The 17,572-nt window shown below is 41.8% G+C and overlaps 1 protein-coding gene across 5 annotated transcripts; it reads left to right on the top strand.

The window, feature by feature from the left end:
• The first annotated feature begins 10,981 nt into the window (after nt 1-10,981).
• On the top strand, nt 10,982-17,227 carry LOC119269361 (type I inositol polyphosphate 5-phosphatase 10-like). 5 transcript variants are annotated; one of them, XM_037551171.1, is made up of 12 exons: nt 10,982-11,585; nt 11,673-11,790; nt 11,873-11,948; nt 12,476-12,538; nt 12,634-12,706; nt 12,794-12,898; nt 13,279-13,897; nt 13,968-14,161; nt 14,411-14,519; nt 14,751-14,899; nt 15,579-15,781; nt 16,768-17,227. In XM_037551171.1, exons 2-12 carry the CDS (start codon nt 11,761-11,763, stop codon nt 16,884-16,886), a joined length of 1,740 nt encoding a protein of 579 aa, XP_037407068.1. In that variant the 5' UTR covers nt 10,982-11,585; nt 11,673-11,760; the 3' UTR covers nt 16,887-17,227. The 5 variants fall into 5 exon arrangements, with proteins under 5 accessions (XP_037407068.1, XP_037407066.1, XP_037407065.1 ...); XM_037551169.1 differs by having other exon boundaries at nt 10,982-11,470; nt 15,579-15,787; nt 16,768-17,226; XM_037551168.1 differs by having other exon boundaries at nt 15,579-15,787; nt 16,768-17,226.
• Nucleotides 17,228-17,572: the final 345 nt, after the last annotated feature.

Genomic DNA, 17,572 nt, shown 5'->3' with positions numbered 1-17,572 from the left:
CGCCGGCCCCCTCTCCTTGTCCTATTCGGACTAGGGGAGGAGGGGAGCGCGGCCCAGCCCTGGCCACCTCTCCTCTCTTCTACTAAAGCCCACTAAGGCCCATATACCTCCCGGGGGGTTCCGGTAACCTCCCGGTACTCCGGTAAAATCCCGATTTCACCCGGAACACTTCCGATATCCAAATATAGGCTTCCAATATATCAATCTTTATGTCTCGACCATTTTGAGACTCCTCGTCATGTCCGTGATCACATCCGGGACTCCGAACAAACTTCGGTACATCAAAACTCATAAACTTATAATATAACTGTCATCGAAACCTTAAGCGTGCGGACCCTACGGGTTCGAGAACAATGTAGACATGACCGAGACACGTCTCCGGTCAATAACCAATAGCGGAACCTGGATGCTCATATTGGCTCCTACATATTCTACGAAGATCTTTTATCGGTCAGACCGCATAACAACATACGTTGTTCCCTTTGTCATCGGTATGTTACTTGCCTGAGATTCGATCATCGGTATCTCAATACCTAGTTCAATCTCGTTACCGGCAAGTCTCTTTACTCGTTCTGTAATACATCATCTCACAACTAACTCATTAGTTGCAATGCTTGCAAGGCTTATGTGATGTGCATTACCGAGAGGGCCCAGAGATACCTCTCCGACAATCGGAGTGACAAATCCTAATCTCGAAATACGCCAACCCAACATCTACCTTTGGAGACACTTGTAGAGCACCTTTATAATCACCCAGTTACGTTGTGACGTTTGGTAGCACACAAAGTGTTCCTCCGGCAGACGGGAGTTGCATAATCTCATAGTCATAGGAACATGTATGAGTCATGAAGAAAGCAATAGCAACATACTAAATGATCGGGTGCTAAGCTAATGGAATGGGTCATGTCAATCAGATCATTCACCTAATGATGTGATCTCGTTAATCAAACAACAACTCTTTGTTCATGGTTAGGAAACATAACCATCTTTGATTAACGAGCTAGTCTAGTAGAGGCATACTAGTGACACTCTGTTTGTCTATGTATTCACACATGTATTATGTTTCCGGTTAATACAATTATAGCATGAATAATAAACATTTATCATGATATAAGGAAATAAATAATAACTTTATTATTTCCTCTAGGGCATATTTCCTTCAGTCTCCCACTTGCACTAGAGTCAATAATCTAGATTACACAGTAATGATTCTAACACCCATGGAGCCTTGGTGCTGATCATGTTTTGCCCGTGGAAGAGGCTTAGTCAATGGGTCTGCTACATTCAAATCCGTATGTATCTTGCAAATCTCTATGTCTCCCACCTGGACTAGATCCCGGATGGAATTGAAGCGTCTCTTGATGTGCTTGGTTCTTTTGTGAAATATGGATTCCTTTGCCAAGGCGATTGCACCAGTATTGTCACAAAAGATTTTCATTGGACCCGATGCACTAGGTATGACACCTAGATCTGATATGAACTCCTTCATCCAGACTCCTTCATTTGTTGCTTCCGAAGCAGCTATGTATTCTGCTTCACACGTAGATCCCGCCACGACGCTTTGTTTAGAACTGCACCAACTGACAGCTCCACCGTTTAATGTAAACACGTATCCGGTTTGCGATTTAGAATCGTCCGGATCAGTGTCAAAGCTTGCATCGACGTAACCATTTACGATTAGCTCTTTGTCACCTCCATAAACGAGAAACATATCCTTAGTCCTTTTCAGGTATTTCAGGATGTTCTTGACCGCTGTCCAGTGATCCACTCCTGGATTACTTTGGTACCTCCCTGCTAGACTTATAGCAAGGCACACATCAGGTCTGGTACACAACATTGCATACATGATAGAGCCTATGGCTGAAGCATAGGGAACATCTTTCATTTTCTCTCTATCTTTTGCAGTGGTTGGGCATTGAGTCTGACTCAACTTCACACCTTGTAACACAGGCAAGAACCCTTTCTTTGCTTGATCCATTTTGAACTTCTTCAAAACTTTGTCAAGGTATGTGCTTTATGAAAGTCCAATTAAGCATCTTGATCTATCTCTATAGATTTTAATGCCTAATATGTAAGCAGCTTCACCGAGGTCTTTCATTGAAAAACTATTATTCAAGTATCCCTTTATGCTATCCAGAAATTCTATATCATTTCCAATTAGTAATATGTCATCCACATATAATATCAGAAATGCTACAGAGCTCCCACTCACTTTCTTGTAAATACAGGCTTCTCCAAAAGTCTGTATAAAACCAAATGCTTTGATCACACTATCAAAGCGTTTATTCCAACTCCGAGAGGCTTGCACCAGTCCATATATGGATCGCTGGAGCTTGCACACTTTGTTAGCTCCCTTTGGATCGACAAAACCTTCTGGTTGCATCATATACAACTCTTCTTCCAGAAATCCATTCAGGAATGCAGTTTTGACATCCATCTGCCAAATTTCATAATCATAAAATGCGGCAATTGCTAACATGATTCGGATAGACTTAAGCATCGCTACGGGTGAGAAGGTCTCATCATAGTCAATCCCTTGAACTTGCCGAAAACCTTTTGCGACAAGTCGAGCTTTGTAGGCAGTAATATTACCGTCAGCGTCAGTCTTCTTCTTGAAGATCCATTTATTCTCAATTGCTTGCCGATTAGTGGGCAAGTCAACCAAAGTCCATACTTTGTTCTCATACATGGATCCCATCTCAGATTTCATGGCTTCAAGCCATTTTGCGGAATCTGGGCTCAGCATCGCTTCTTCATAGTTCGTAGGTTCATCATGATCTAGTAGCATGACTTCCAGAAGGTTACCGTACCACTCTGGTGCGGATCTCATTCTGGTTGATCTATGAGGTTCAGTAGTATCTTGTTCTGAAGTTTCATGATCATTATCATTAGCTTCCTCACTAATTGGTGTAGGTGTCACAGAAACAGGTTTATGTGATGTACTACTTTCCAATAAGGGGGTAGGTACAGTTACCTCGTCAAGTTCTACTTTCCTCCCATTCACTTCTTTCGAGAGAAACTCCTTCTCTAGAAAGTTTTCGAATTTAGCAACAAAAGTCTTGCCTTCGGATCTGTGATAGAAGGTGTATCCAATAGTTTCCTTTGGATATCCTATGAAGACACATTTCTCTGATTTGGGTTCGAGCTTATCAGGTTGAAGCTTTTTCACATAAGCATCGCAGCCCCAAACTTTCAGAAACGACAACTTTGGTTTCTTACCAAACCACAGTTCATAAGGCGTCGTCTCAACGGATTTTGATGGTGCCCTATTTAACGTGAATGCGGCCGTCTCTAGAGTGTATCCCCAAAACGATAGCGGTAAATCAGTAAGAGACATCATAGATCATACCATATCTAGTAAAGTACGATTACGACGTTCGAACACACCATTACGTTGTGGTGTTCCGGGTGGCATGAGTTACGAAACTATTCCATATTGTTTCAAATGTACACCAAACTCGTAACTCAAATATTCTCCTCCACGATCAGATCGTAGGAATTTTATTTTCTTATTACGATGATTTTCAACTTCACTCTGAAATTCTTTGAACTTTTCAAATGTTTCAGACTTGTGTTTCATTAAGTAGATATACCCATATCTGCTTAAGTCATCTGTGAAGGTGAGAAAATAACGATATCCGCCACGAGCCTCAACATTCATCGGTCCACATACATCTGTATGTATGATTTCCAACAAATCTGTTGCTCTCTCCATAGTACCGGAGAACGGTGTTTTTGTCATCTTACCCATAAGGCACGGTTCGCAAGTACCAAGTGATTCATAATTAAGTGGTTCCAAAAGCCCATCATTATGGACTTTCTTCATGCGCTTTATACCGATATGACCTAAACGGCAGTGCCACAAATAAGTTGCACTATCATTATCAACTTTGCATCTTTTGGTTTCAACACTATGAATATGTGTGTCACTACTATCGAGATTTAATAAGAATAGACCACTCTTTAAGGGTGCATGACCATAAAAGATATTACTCATGTAAATAAAACAACCATTATTCTCTGATTTAAATGAATAACCGTCTCGCATCAAACAAGATCCAGATATAATGTTCATGCTTAACGCTGGCACCAAATAACAATTATTTAGGTCTAATATTAATCCCGAAGGTAGATGTAGAGGTAGCGTGCCGACTGCGATCACATCGACTTTGGAACCATTTCCCACGCGCATCGTCACCTCGTCCTTAGCTAATCTTCGCTTAATCCGTAGTCCCTGTTCCGAGTTGCAAATATTAGCAACAGAACCAGTATCAAATACCCAGGTGCTACTGCGAGCATTAGTAAGGTACACATCAATAACATGTATATCACATATACCTTTGTTCACCTTGCCATCCTTCTTATCCGCCAAATACTTAAGGCAGTTCCACTTCCAGTGACCAGTCTGCTTGCAGTAGAAGCACTCAGTTTCAGGCTTAGGTCCAGGTTTGGGTTTCTTCTCTTGAGCAGCAACTTGCTTGCTGTTCTTTTTGAAGTTCCCCTTCTTCTTCCCTTTGCCCTTTTTCTTGAAACTAGTGGTCTTGTTGACCATCAACACTTGATGCTCCTTCTTGATTTCTACCTCCGTAGCTTTCAGCATTGTGAAGAGCTCGGGAATAGTCTTATTCATCCCTTGCATATTATAGTTCATCACGAAGCTCTTGTAGCTTGGTAGCAGTGATTGGAGAATTCTGTCAATGACGCAATCATCTGGAAGATTAACTCCCAATTGAATCAAGTGATTATTATACCCAGACATTTTGAGTATATGCTCACTGACAGAACTATTCTCCTCCATCTTACAGCTATAGAACTTATTGGAGACTTCATATCTCTCAATCCGGGCATTTGCTTGAAATATTAACTTCAACTCCTAGAACATCTCATATGCTCCATGACGTTCAAAACGTCGTTGAAGTCCCGATTCTAAGCCGTAAAGCATGGCACACTGAACTATCGAGTAGTCATCAACTTTGCTCTGCCAGACGTTCATAACATCTGGTGTTGCTCCAGCAGCAGGCCTGGCACCCAGCGGTGCTTCCAGGACGTAATTCTTCTGTGTAGCAATGAGGATAATCCTCAAGTTACGGACCCAGTCCGTGTAATTGCTACCATCATCTTTCAACTTTGCTTTCTCAAGGAACGCATTAAAATTCAACGGAACAACAGCACGGGCCATCTATCTACAATCAAACATGAATAAGCAAGATACTATCAGGTACTAAGTTCATGATAAATTTAGGTTCAATTAATCATATTACTTAAAGAACTCCCACTTAGATAGACATCCCTCTAATCCTCTAAGTGATTACGTGATCCAAATCAACTAAACCATGTCTGATCATCACGTGAGATGGAGTAGTTTCATTGGTGAACATCGCTATGTAGATCATATCTACTATATGATTCACGCTCGACCTTTCGGTCTCCGTGTTCCGAGGCCATATCTGTATATGCTTGGCTCGTCAAGTATAACCTGAGTATTCCGCGGGTGCAACTGTTTTGCACCCGTTGTATTTGAACGTAGAGCCTATCACACCCGATCATCATGTGGTGTCTCAGCACGAAGAACTTTCACAACGGTGCATACTCAGGGAGAACACTTCTTGATAATTAGTGAGAGATCATCTTATAATGCTACTGTCAATCAAAGCAAGATAAGATGCATAAAAGATAAACATCACATGCAATCAATATAAGTGATATGATATGGCCATCATCATCTTGTGCTTGTGATCTCCATCTTCGAAGCACCGTCGTGATCACCATCGTCACCGGCGCGACACCTTGATCTCCATCGTAGCATCGTTGTCGTCTCGCCAATCTTATGCTTCCACGACTATCGCTACCGCTTAGTGATAAAGTAAAGCATTACATCGCGATTGCATTGCATACAATAAAGCGACAACCATATGGCTCCTGCCAGTTGCCGATAACGCGGTTACAAAACATGATCATCTCATACAATAAAACTTAGCATCATGTCTTGACCATATCACATCACAACATGCCCTGCAAAAACAAGTTAGACGTCCTCTACTTTGTTGTTGCATGTTTTACGTGGCTGCTACGGGCTTAAGCAAGAACCAATGTTACCTACGCATCAAAACCACAACGATAGTTTGTCAAGTTGGTGCTGTTTTAACCTTCGCAAGGACCGGGCGTAGCCACACTCGTTTCAACTAAAGTTGGAGAAACTGTCACCCGCTAGCCACCTTTGTGCAAAGCACGTCGGGAGAACCGGTCTCGCGTAAGCGTACGCGTAATGTCGGTCCGGGCCTCTTCCTCCAACAATACCGCCGAACCAAAGTATGACATGTTGGTAAGCAGTATGACTTATATCGCCCACAACTCACTTGTGTTCTACTCGTGCATATAACATCAACATATAAAACCTAGGCTCGGATGCCACTGTTGGGTTTCGTAGTAATTTCAAAAAATTTCCTACGCACACGCAAGATCATGGTGATGCATATCAACGAGAGGGGAGACTGTGATCTACGTACCCTTGTAGATCGACAACGGAAGCGTTAGCACAACATGGTTGATGTAGTCGTACGTCTTCACGGCCCGACCGATCAAGCACCGAAACTACGACACCTCCGAGTTCTAGCACACATTCAGCTCGATGACGATCCCCGAACTCCGATCCAGCAAAGTGTCAGGGAAGAGTTCCGTCAGCACGACGGTGTGGTGACGATCTTGATGTACTACCGTCGCAGGGCTTCGCCTAAGCACCGCTACAATATTATCGAGGACTATGGTGGAAGGGGGCACCGCACACGACTAAGAGTATGATCACGTGGATCAAGTTGTGTTTCTAGGGGTGCCCCTGCCTCCGTATATAAAGGATCAAAGGGGGGGTGTGGCCGGCCAGGGAGGGCGTGCCAGGAGGAGTCCTACTCCCTCCGGGAGTAGGATCCCCCCCTTTCCTAGTTGGAATAGGATTCGGGAGGGGGGAAAGAGGAGAGAGAGAAGGAAGGGGGGCGCCGGCCCCCTCTCCTTGTCCTATTCGTACTAGGGGGAGGGGCGCGCGGCCCAGCCCTGGCCACCTCTCCTCTCTTCCACTAAAGCCCACTAAGGCCCATATACCTTCCGGGGGGTTCCGGTAACCTCCCGGTACTCCGGTAAAATCCCGATTTCACCCGGAACACTTCCGATATCCAAATATAGGCTTCCAATATATCAATCTTTATGTCTCGACCATTTCGAGACTCCTCGTCATGTCCGTGATCACATCCGGGACTCCGAACAAACTTCGGTACATCAAAACTCATAAACTCATAATATAACTGTCATCGAAACCTTAAGCATGCGGACCCTACGGGTTCGAGAACAATGTAGACATGACAGAGACACGTCTCCGGTCAATAACCAATAGCGGAACCTGGATGTTCATATTGGCTCCTACATATTCTATGAAGATCTTTTATCGGTCAGACCGCATAACAACATACGTTGTTCCCTTTGTCATCGGTATGTTACTTGCCCGAGATTCGATCGTAGTATCTTAATACCTAGTTCAATCTCGTTACCGGCAAGTCTCTTTACTCGTTCCGTAATACATCATCTCACAACTAACTCATTAGTTGCAATGCTTGCAAGGCTTATGTGATGTGCATTACCGAGAGGGCCCAGAGATACCTCTGCGACAATTGGAGTGACAAATCCTAATCTCGAAATACACCAACCCAACATCTACCTTTGGAGACACCTGTAGAGCACCTAGTTACGTTGTGACGTTTGGTAGCACACAAAGTGTTCCTCCGGCAGACGGGAGTTGCATAATCTCATAGTCATAGGAACATGTATGAGTCATGAAGAAAGCAATAGCAACATACTAAAAGATCGGGTGCTAAGCTAATGGAATGGGTCATGTCAATCAGATCATTCACCTAATGATGTGATCCCGTTAATCAAACAACAACTCTTTGTTCATGGTTAGGAAACATAACCATCTTTGATTAACGAGCTAGTCTAGTAGAGGCATACTAGTGACACTCTGTTTGTCTATGTATTCACACATGTATTATGTTTCTGGTGAATACAATTCTAGCATGAATAATAAACATTTATCATGATATAAGGAAATAAATAATAACTTTATTATTGCCTCTAGGGTATATTTCCTTCAGATAGACGCCAAAAGAATTCTTATCATAAGTGGCAAGGGTTATTCTCGATTGTCGGGCTTGAACTCTGGCACATATGATGACGACCGCCAATTCTAGGTCATGACTCCCTGACCAAATCGGGGGATGAGACAGGAGCTAGGTGATAGTGGGGTTGGTACCAATGGAAAATTTCCAATTTATTATAATTGGTGGCCATCAATTTCTTAATCAGATTGACGGGTAAAAAACCTGGACCTAAGAGTGGAGGTGAAGGAGGTACTGGTGGACAGAGATTGTTTTGCTCCAAATGAAAGGAAGGCGGGCATATCAACAAGGATTGCATAAAATATGTTTATTGTATCCTACGTGGACAAGAGTCACACCTAACTGAAGATTGTGGTTGTCTTAAGCAGATCAAACATGTTGCTAAGTATGTTGGTTTTGCTGCTAAAGGTCTAGGGTGCCTGCTTATACAGAACACTAAGGAGATTAACAACACCAAGCATGCCAATCCTTTGGCTTTAATTGAAGTTACTTCTGGTGAGATTAGCGAGACATAATTTCTGCAAGGGTTCAACAAAATGTTTAGTTGAAATTGACGGTGGAGAGCAAAGCAACAGGGTAGAAAGGATTTTGTTATGAGATTCCCTAGTATGGTCAAGTTGGGGAAAGTAACCATTTTTGACAAGTTTAATTTGCTTGGTATTGGAGCTGTGATCAAGGTTTCCAAGTGGTCTCATGGGAATCACATTATTGGGAAGTTGGATACTTTTTGGGTTAGATTTGGTGAGGTGCTAGACTGCTTGGGACAATTTCTTGTAATGTGTGAACTTGAGACTACTTTTGGGTCTAGTGCTAAAAATTTGATATGGTAATAATTTGTGAGATGCCATCTGAACTGATAGTGATGGATTGTAAGCCTCTACTGCATGAAATGATGCTTTAATACATCTTACTTCAATGATTTATAGTTATCGTCTCAAGGGGCAATTGACTATTGCCATTTTCAAAGCTTGGCATACTGATGGCGTTTGTAGGTGTCTTTTTTCCTTTACTATTAGTTCAGTGCAATTTTGAACCTCCGCCGGATCGCATACAATTAAAGGAAGAAGAAGGCTATTATAATTTTTAATATATTATAATTTTTGCTGGTCATGTTGTGTCTAGTTGTGTGTTCATTGTACTGACTTTTGTTTTCTTGATATTATACTAGCACATATACCCATGCGTTGCAACGGGAGAGATTTTTTTACGAGAAGCAACATGAGAGATAATTGATGTGTCCATCAAAACGGTCTCCACAACAGTGGTGCGACAGAGCGGAGAGTTGTAGTGTTCTCGCGGGTCATGTTTGGCCCGCGAGATCTTTATAGTAGTGGGGTTGGTAGGAGTGGCGGCCACTATCCAACTCGTGCCTTTTTTTCTTCAGGTCCGCCTCCTTGTCGAGGTTGTGGTGACCTCCTGATTTTTGTATAAAAAATGCGAGCATTTTTTTAAAAACTTTAATTTATGGAAAAAGACAAACAAAACATGAAATATGAAGATTTTTTAAAATTCACAAATATTTTTTGAAAATAGGAACCATTTTTAAGGCGGAGAAATGAACATTTTTTGAATTTATGAACAATTTCTGCAAATGGAAACTTGTTTTGAACATTTAAAACCATTTTCAAAATTTTGTTTTTAATCACGAACATTATTTTCAATTTGTGAACATTTCAATAAAAAGGAGTATTTTCCAATTACAACTATTTCAAAAATTCAATTTAATACAAATTCATGAACGATTTTGGAATTCTTTTGAAAAAATGCGAACATTATTTGAATTTCAAACAAATATGGAACGACAATAAAAATTGAAAGTTCCAAATATTTTTGAAAATGGGGACAAAATTTTAAATTCTATAGATTAAATGAACATTTGTACGAAAATCGAAATTCTGAAAAAACAAAAAAATAAATTTATGGGAATAGGAAAAAATAAGTTGGAGGGGAAAAAAGAAAAACAAAAGTAGAAAAAGAACACAGTAAAAACGTACATGGGCCGGAACAACGTTGGGCGACAGATGCGTAATTCCCACTATATGCCGCTGAGGGCGACAAATAAGTTTCCCAACTGCATGGGCAGGATATAAATGCGTGGATTCTCTGGGCCTTAGCGCTTGCGGCCCACGTACGAAATTCTGTACAAAACTTTTTTTGTAGCAGATGGACCACAAAAAATTAGAACAACCTCGGATATAAAAAAGTATTTTTGGTGATAAATGGATGAAACAATTAGAGAAACTATTTTTGGTGATAAATGGATGTAAATGGGTGGCTTCTCTGGGCCTTAGTGCGTGCGGCCGACGTACGAAATTCAGGACAAAACTATCTTTTTTTTCTTTTCTAGCAGTTGGACCACAAAAATTTAGTACCACCTCGGATATAAAAAAAATCGGTGGTGAATGGATGAAAAAATTAGAGAAATGCACTTTGCTTTATTAGTAGGTATATATATATATATATATATATATATATATATATATATATATATATATATATATATATAGGTATAGATATACTGTAGATTTTCTTTGTCACACCATGCGATTAACGGAAAAACTCAACAACAATAAACCTAAGCATGGGAATCGAGGGAGCACATTTTCGCCTGAATTATATCCTTCTCGCCCGACTGATTCCGGGATCATGTAAAGGCGAGCGGGTCGACGTCTGTCCCTTCGCTGTCGGCTCCGGAACGGAATCATGGGGTCTCACGTCGATGCAGCACCCACGTCCAATCCAATCCAAATCCAAGGAAAAGCAACCCCGCCGCTGACACGGTGTGTCCTCCGACTCCTCCCCCACTTTCTCCCCACCACCCCCCGTCTCCCCCGCTCCGGACGCATCCAGTCGCCTCACGTGCGCGCCTCTAACTCGCCGCTCCGGTCAACCCGCCGCCGCATGCAGCAGCACGGACAGTACTACTACTACTAGATGTAGATCGTCCAATCCGAAGGCATTCCTCCCCTCCCCGTCGGGCCACCGCACCCACGGCCTGCCTGCCACAGTGTCCGTCCCATAGTTTATTCTCTCCTTCCGCTGCGCTTCTCTCCCGCATTGGTTTAAAGGAGGGAGGTCCACGGACGGAGGGGAGAGAGGCGGTCCCCCGATGGCCCTGCGTCCCTCGCCGGCCTCCTCCCCCCACGCATTGCCGGATTCCAGGGCTCCCCGCGCGCCGCCGCCAAGTGGGCTGCTCTGGCAGGAGTAGTACGGGGGGTTTGCCCGCTGCTTCTTGGCTGGGTTGGCCGAGGGCTTTGGTTTGGGATCGCCGGAGCGCCAGGATCCGGAGGTTCCCTCCAGGCTAACTAAAGGTGGGTGTATACATACGTTGCGGCATTGCCTGTTTGGGGTCCGTCGGATCGTGCCGAGGAAGATCGGCCCGAAACCGCATCTTCTCGTGCCTCTGCATTCTCTGTCAGCGGGCTGGTTGGTTACCTTACCTGAACGCAATTGTAGCAAGAATTTAATTAGTTCCATGTTACTTATGTGAACACTACGATGATTTGCTTGCAGATTCTTTAACATTTGATTTGACTGTCGAATTTGGTGCTCGGTCTTGAAATTCAGAAAGGAGAAGAGCCTTTGCTAGGTTCAGCAATCGATGGCCTCCGCGGGTGAGGGAAAAATGAAGGTGAGATGGTAATTCTGTTTCCGCAACCACATTCTGTAGAGATGAAAACAATTGCCTTCATCAAACTACATTTGGACTCCAGGGTTGCCGCCCCAAACTTTTCGGTGCAAAGGAGAAGAAATCTGCAAAGAGGACCGACAGTCCAAGCTGCAATGCAGGTCGCCTTTTGTCCTTCACTTTCCCCATCACGCATGAAAATACCTTTGGACGTTGTTTCCATCCCATGTTTTAGATTGTTACGGGACATGAGTCTAAAACCTTTCTTCAGTAAATATCCCAGTATTGAAAAAACTTTAAATCTTCTTTAACAGTTGAAAACTAACTTTAGTGAAGCAATGTTTTCACCAAATTGTTCCCTAATTGGGCAAGTTTAACCACTTCAAATTTATAGGGGCGAGTTTTACCCAAAAGTATGATGTGACAAAATTGATTGACAAACCTGCAATCCAAACTATCACCTACCATTCCATTTTCGAAACATGACACCATTTTTTAGAACAAAAACATGGCATCGTTTCAGTCTTAAATTATATAGAGATTAATATGAAGCTCCGCAACAGTCATTAAATGAGCCTCACAGTTCTTATAAGGTAGCTAATCCCATTAATCAATTATCCAGAAATCTTTAGTTTGTCTTGACATAATAGCAGGAATTAAATGTGTCGTATGCTCCTATATATTACAGCAGCTGAGCTTGGACCAAGTCCTTCTAAGACAGTATCCGCTTCCCCCTTGAGAACACTTTCAGGTACTTTAACATGTAAAATCATGTGTTTTATCTGATTGTACAGATGTAAAATGTTAGTTTCAATTTGTTTCTTGTCTGTCTTTAATTCAAACCAGGAGTTAAGAGCATACGTCTCAGCCATTTCCTGGCCCTACCTTCTTCTATTAATAGAACAACTGAGCCCATCAGGTACAACAATGGAAATTTCATATCCTGTCATTTTCCCATCCTTTTGTGCCAACAGACTAGATTCTCCACTCTGCTTTCATTGAACAGAATTTTTGTCTCTACCTGGAACGTCGGTGGGAAAGCACCTACTGCTGAACTGAACATGGATGATTTTGTTCCACCTCATGATCATTCAGATATTTATGTGTTGGGGTAGGTTTTGCACTGATTTTAAATAGATACAGAAATATTCCCTGCCGACATTACTAATTACACTGCCTGTGTTATTATATATATATATATATATATATATATATATATATATATATATATATATATATATATACCCTCCCTAATGTTTAACACATGAATATTAACTTTCTCATCTACAAGATTCAATGCACAGCTGAAAAAGTTAAAAGTAATCCTTGATTGGTGTGGTAGTAGAATATCATTAACACGTTTAGTATTTGTATTCAGCGTAATTAATCCTGGATTCCTGGTTTACTTTCAAGTCTCAAGAGTATTTAGTGGACCTTTTCCTTTAACATTGATCTCCATGACATCAATTCTATCTATTAATCTTTGAACAGTTTTCAGGAAATTGTTCCTCTCAATGCTGGTAATGTGCTTGTGATAGAAGACAATGAACCAGCTGCAAGGTGGCTTGTTCTTATAAACCAAGCACTAAACCGGCCAGCTCATAATGATACCAATGTCTTTCAGCGTCCGACATCTCCATCTGTCGATTCTACTTCATCTCGAGCTTCTTCAAGCCTCGACACTTCATTCTCTGAATTAACAAAAACAGCAAGTGGTTCCGCAATCTTCCAGAAATCTTCCCTCAAAGCTATTAGAAAACCTTTCATGCCAATGCAGAGAAAACGGCTTAAGGCCTGCAACTGCCCAGCAGAAATGATCAAATCATCGTACAGGGATGCTTGCTTTCGGCGCCCGAAAAAACATGCTGACGAGACTGATTCCTCGGGAGAGGAAGAGAAAGAGAACACGAGGGATTCTTGCGGCTCTGTGCTAAGTGAAGTAACTTCCGCTCCCACCGCAAGGGATAAGCTAAAATATAACCTCATAGTATGCAAACAAATGGTTGGTATTTTTGTCACTGTGTGGGTAAAGAAAGAACTAGTGCAACACATCGGCCATCTAAGAACGTCTTGCATAGGGCGAGGAATTCTTGGCTGTCTTGGAAACAAGGTCAGGACTAAATCAGATTGAAGCATTGCTGTAACTAATTGTCCGTATCCTGAATACACTTCTACTGCAGGGATGTATATCAGTAAGCATGACAGTGCACCAGACAAGCTTTTGTTTCATCTGCAGCCATTTGGCTTCAGGTCAGAAAGAAGGGGACGAATTCAGAAGAAACTCTGATGTTCTAGAGATAATGCGGCTCACACTGTTTTCGAGGCTTTGCAGGAGAATTGGGCGAAGAATTCCTGAGAAAATTCTTGAGCATGAGTAAGAATCTGGTGATATACTCCCTCCGTTCCTAAATATATGTCTTTTTATAGATTTCAAATGGACTACCACATACGGATGTATATAGACATATTTTAGAGTGTAGATTCACTCATTTTGCTCCGTATGTAGTCACTTGTTGAAATCTCTAAAAAGACAAATATATAGGAACGGAGGGAGTATATGATTGTACATCTGTTCCTTGTCAGTTTAATATTCTGTAACTAATTAATGCACTGTTTATCTCAGTAAGGTAATATGGTTTGGGGATTTGAACTACCGTATTGCACTGAGCTATGAAGATACGAAAAGGCTTTTGACGGAAAATAATTGGGATGCCCTTTTCGAAAAGGATCAGGTAACTTTGTATCAGTTGAATCAATCTAGTTATGAATCAAAATTTGAACTACTCACTGAAAGACGGCAAACAAATGCATTTATTATCTGTTTGCTAAAAATTTGGTACTACTAAAGAAATCCGAAAAGGTGATATCAAATCTTTCAAATGATTCCCTTATTGCGCCCAAACCATAGTTGTCCACTTCTGCAAATTTTCCCTTCCCTGATATTCAGTATGTTCATTCTTCAGCTAAAAATTGAACGAGATGCTGGACGAGTGTTCAGGGGATGGAATGAGGGGAAGATATATTTTGCTCCCACATACAAGTACTCCTCTAACTCGGATGCGTATGCTGGTGAGACTGCAACATCAAACAAAAAGAGGAGAACGCCAGCATGGTATGTAACTATGAACAATTTTAAGTAGTTCCATGACAAGGAAGCCCTGTCTGGGAAATAGAGAAAGTGTAATGTCATAATATTCCATTCAGCTGTTGCTGTAGGCACAAACTTAAGGCCTTTTTTTATTTTCATGCCATCTTAAATCCTAAAAGATTGAGCGGCTGTTCGGTACACCATAAGGACAACATAGAAATCTTCCCAAGAGGTTTTTTAGGGAGCGTGCACAAAAGCTTTGCATGTCTTTTCGTTAAGCATGCCAATTGACAAGAGTCAAATGTACAATATATCCTAAACGGCTCGACAAGTGGCTATTGTTCCACACTTCTACTGGGAAGCCACAAAGAACCCACCAAAAAAAAAAGAAGTCCAAAAGTCCTATTGGTTGCAATCCCACGAATCAAAGACCCCACTTAAGAAAAATTCCGAAGGAGTAGAATCCTAGAAAAACTCTTTGAGATCGAACCAAAGAGGCCCTAGCATGCAGTCTAACATTACCATTGGCGTTCACTGCAAGTGGCAATAGCTCTCTAAGTACTTCCATGCAAAAGTAAATAAGTAAAATAAATGCCGCACACAGTAGTTCTGATATACAATAAGCTTGTGATATTATGCTTGTGAACCATTCGGTGCTCGATGCATTCCGTTGCATACGTCTTAAGTAATTGAACTTGTTCAGGTGTGATAGAATATTGTGGCAAGGAGACGGCACTTCACAGTTGTCCTACTACCGTGGAGAGTCCCGATTTTCAGATCATCGTCCTGTCTGTGGAACCTTCATTGTCGAGGTTGAGGCACTAAACAGAAAGACAAAGAGGTGTTCATCTAATGCTGACATGAAAATCGGTGCTGAAGAACTTTTACCAACGGACAAGAATAAGGGTAAAGGTACTGCACTTCTTCACATGCAGTGGTCATTTTCTAAATCTTTCATATCCCAAATTTTGGCATAGTAACTAAACAGGTGCGTATGTCAAGGCCAATACAAAGTGACGATATCCCATTTTGGTTTCCGGTTAGGTAACAACAATGGAATCAAATAAACATGATGCATTGTTGTTTAACTACAAAAATTCTATTGCATTTTCTCATAAGATACATAGATCTTAAGAGTCGAGCTTAAGTATATTTTCAACCCATAATTAAACGTGAAAACGGTCATACCCTACACGCACTCTAGCCCTGGACTCATACAGAAGACTGAAGTATGTCCCTGCTTCCATTTTGCAGGCACATCACGGAGCGTGAGCTTCCACAAAATAACACAATAATGTGCATGCCAGTTCTACAAAGAAAAACGTATATGCATCACGTTGTCAAGAATCGTGCATAGATTCTATTTGGACGACGGTTAAAAACCGGCCTGATGCTCCTGTTTCAAACAGGGCAACAGACTCTGGAAGTGGAAGGATAATGTCTAGTTTTCATTCCAATTTTTCCAACGCAGTCCAAAAGAAAAAAAAAGACAGGTCTCCTTTTAAAGGAAGTGATTTGGTTATATACCTGATAGGATTAAACCAGCCAATATTCTTTGGTCTGTAATTTTTCCAGTTGTAAGTATAATTGTACTATGAGTCTATGACAGGATGAAGCAACAATCTTTTTTTCGCGGCAATTTTTTAAACAAGCCACGAGCATTTTGAAATGCACATGATGTTCTTTCCTCCTTTCTACCGATTTCGTAGCATTGTGTGTCTTGCAACTGTGTACTCTGATTCAAAAGACAGATAGAGTTAGGTAATAGAGATGCACATAGGTGGATGGATTCATAATGTATTACCCATATACTAGTATGAAGCTGGAGCATGCTACACCATTACTTCCCCCCTCTTCTTAAACTTGACCATGAGATCATTCTTCATCTGCAGAAGAACCGGCACACTGGGATTCGTCGTGTGCCTCTCCAACACCTCCAGATCAGAGTTCCACACCATGGTGGCGGCGATGCTGTTATCTGAGCAACCATGATGTTCCTGCTGAGGCATGACCTTGGGCCCATGTTGAAGATAACTTGTAAGATGGATGCGCGATGACCCGATGACATCCTCTCAGATCCATTCTCCCCATGATGTAGATCGAGATCAAAATGGTCAGATCTCATATGGTGACAACTAGATTGGGTATGTGTCCTTCATCACTCCCCGCCGCCATCTACTTCGCCTCGTTGACCCTAACACTCTTAATATGGCATGTGACCTGGTTATGTGTCAATTGAATGGTTTGACATGTTCACTTGGTAGAGCTACACATTCTTCATGTCTCTTCGTACCACTGTCCACATCGCCCCAGTGATCCTAACTCTTATTACCGAACCAGTAGCGAGTGTGACTTGCCGAATATCAATGATAGCAAGTGTGAATTGCGGAATATAAAGGGAATAAGAGACAACCAATGTATTTCCTCGAATTCAAATACCACCTTTATTCTACTCTCCGTTGAGGGGGGCTCCCCCCGCCCCTCTCTCTCTCTCTCTGGATTGCCCCTTGATCCACTATGGATACTATTTTCCTCCACTTCGGAGACAGAAAATTCCACAATCACTTCACAGATAACCCGGCCTCTTTCACAAGCTTCGTGAAGAGATCACAGAACCAATATGACCAAACCATTTAGAAGGTGGAGGCCTCTAAGAGTAACAAGCTTTAAGGCTCTTACCAAACCGGTCGCTTGGTG

This window comes from Triticum dicoccoides, chromosome 3A, assembly GCF_002162155.2.
Source record: "Triticum dicoccoides isolate Atlit2015 ecotype Zavitan chromosome 3A, WEW_v2.0, whole genome shotgun sequence".
Classification (NCBI taxonomy): domain Eukaryota; kingdom Viridiplantae; phylum Streptophyta; class Magnoliopsida; order Poales; family Poaceae; genus Triticum; species Triticum dicoccoides.
Note: the sequence above shows the minus strand (reverse complement) of the source record. Positions and strands in the feature narration are given on the sequence as shown.

What these genes read in the sequence shown, in the direction of transcription:
- LOC119269361 (XM_037551169.1), top strand. Translation starts at nt 11,761, where the DNA reads ATGGCCTCCGCGGGTGAGGGAAAAATGAAG. An exon ending in TCAGATATTTATGTGTTGGG is followed by an intron (nt 12,899 to 13,278) that starts GTAGGTTTTGCA and finishes ATCTTTGAACAG; the next exon opens with TTTTCAGGAAATTGTTCCTC. An exon ending in AAGAGGAGAACGCCAGCATG is followed by an intron (nt 14,900 to 15,578) that starts GTATGTAACTAT and finishes GAACTTGTTCAG; the next exon opens with GTGTGATAGAATATTGTGGC.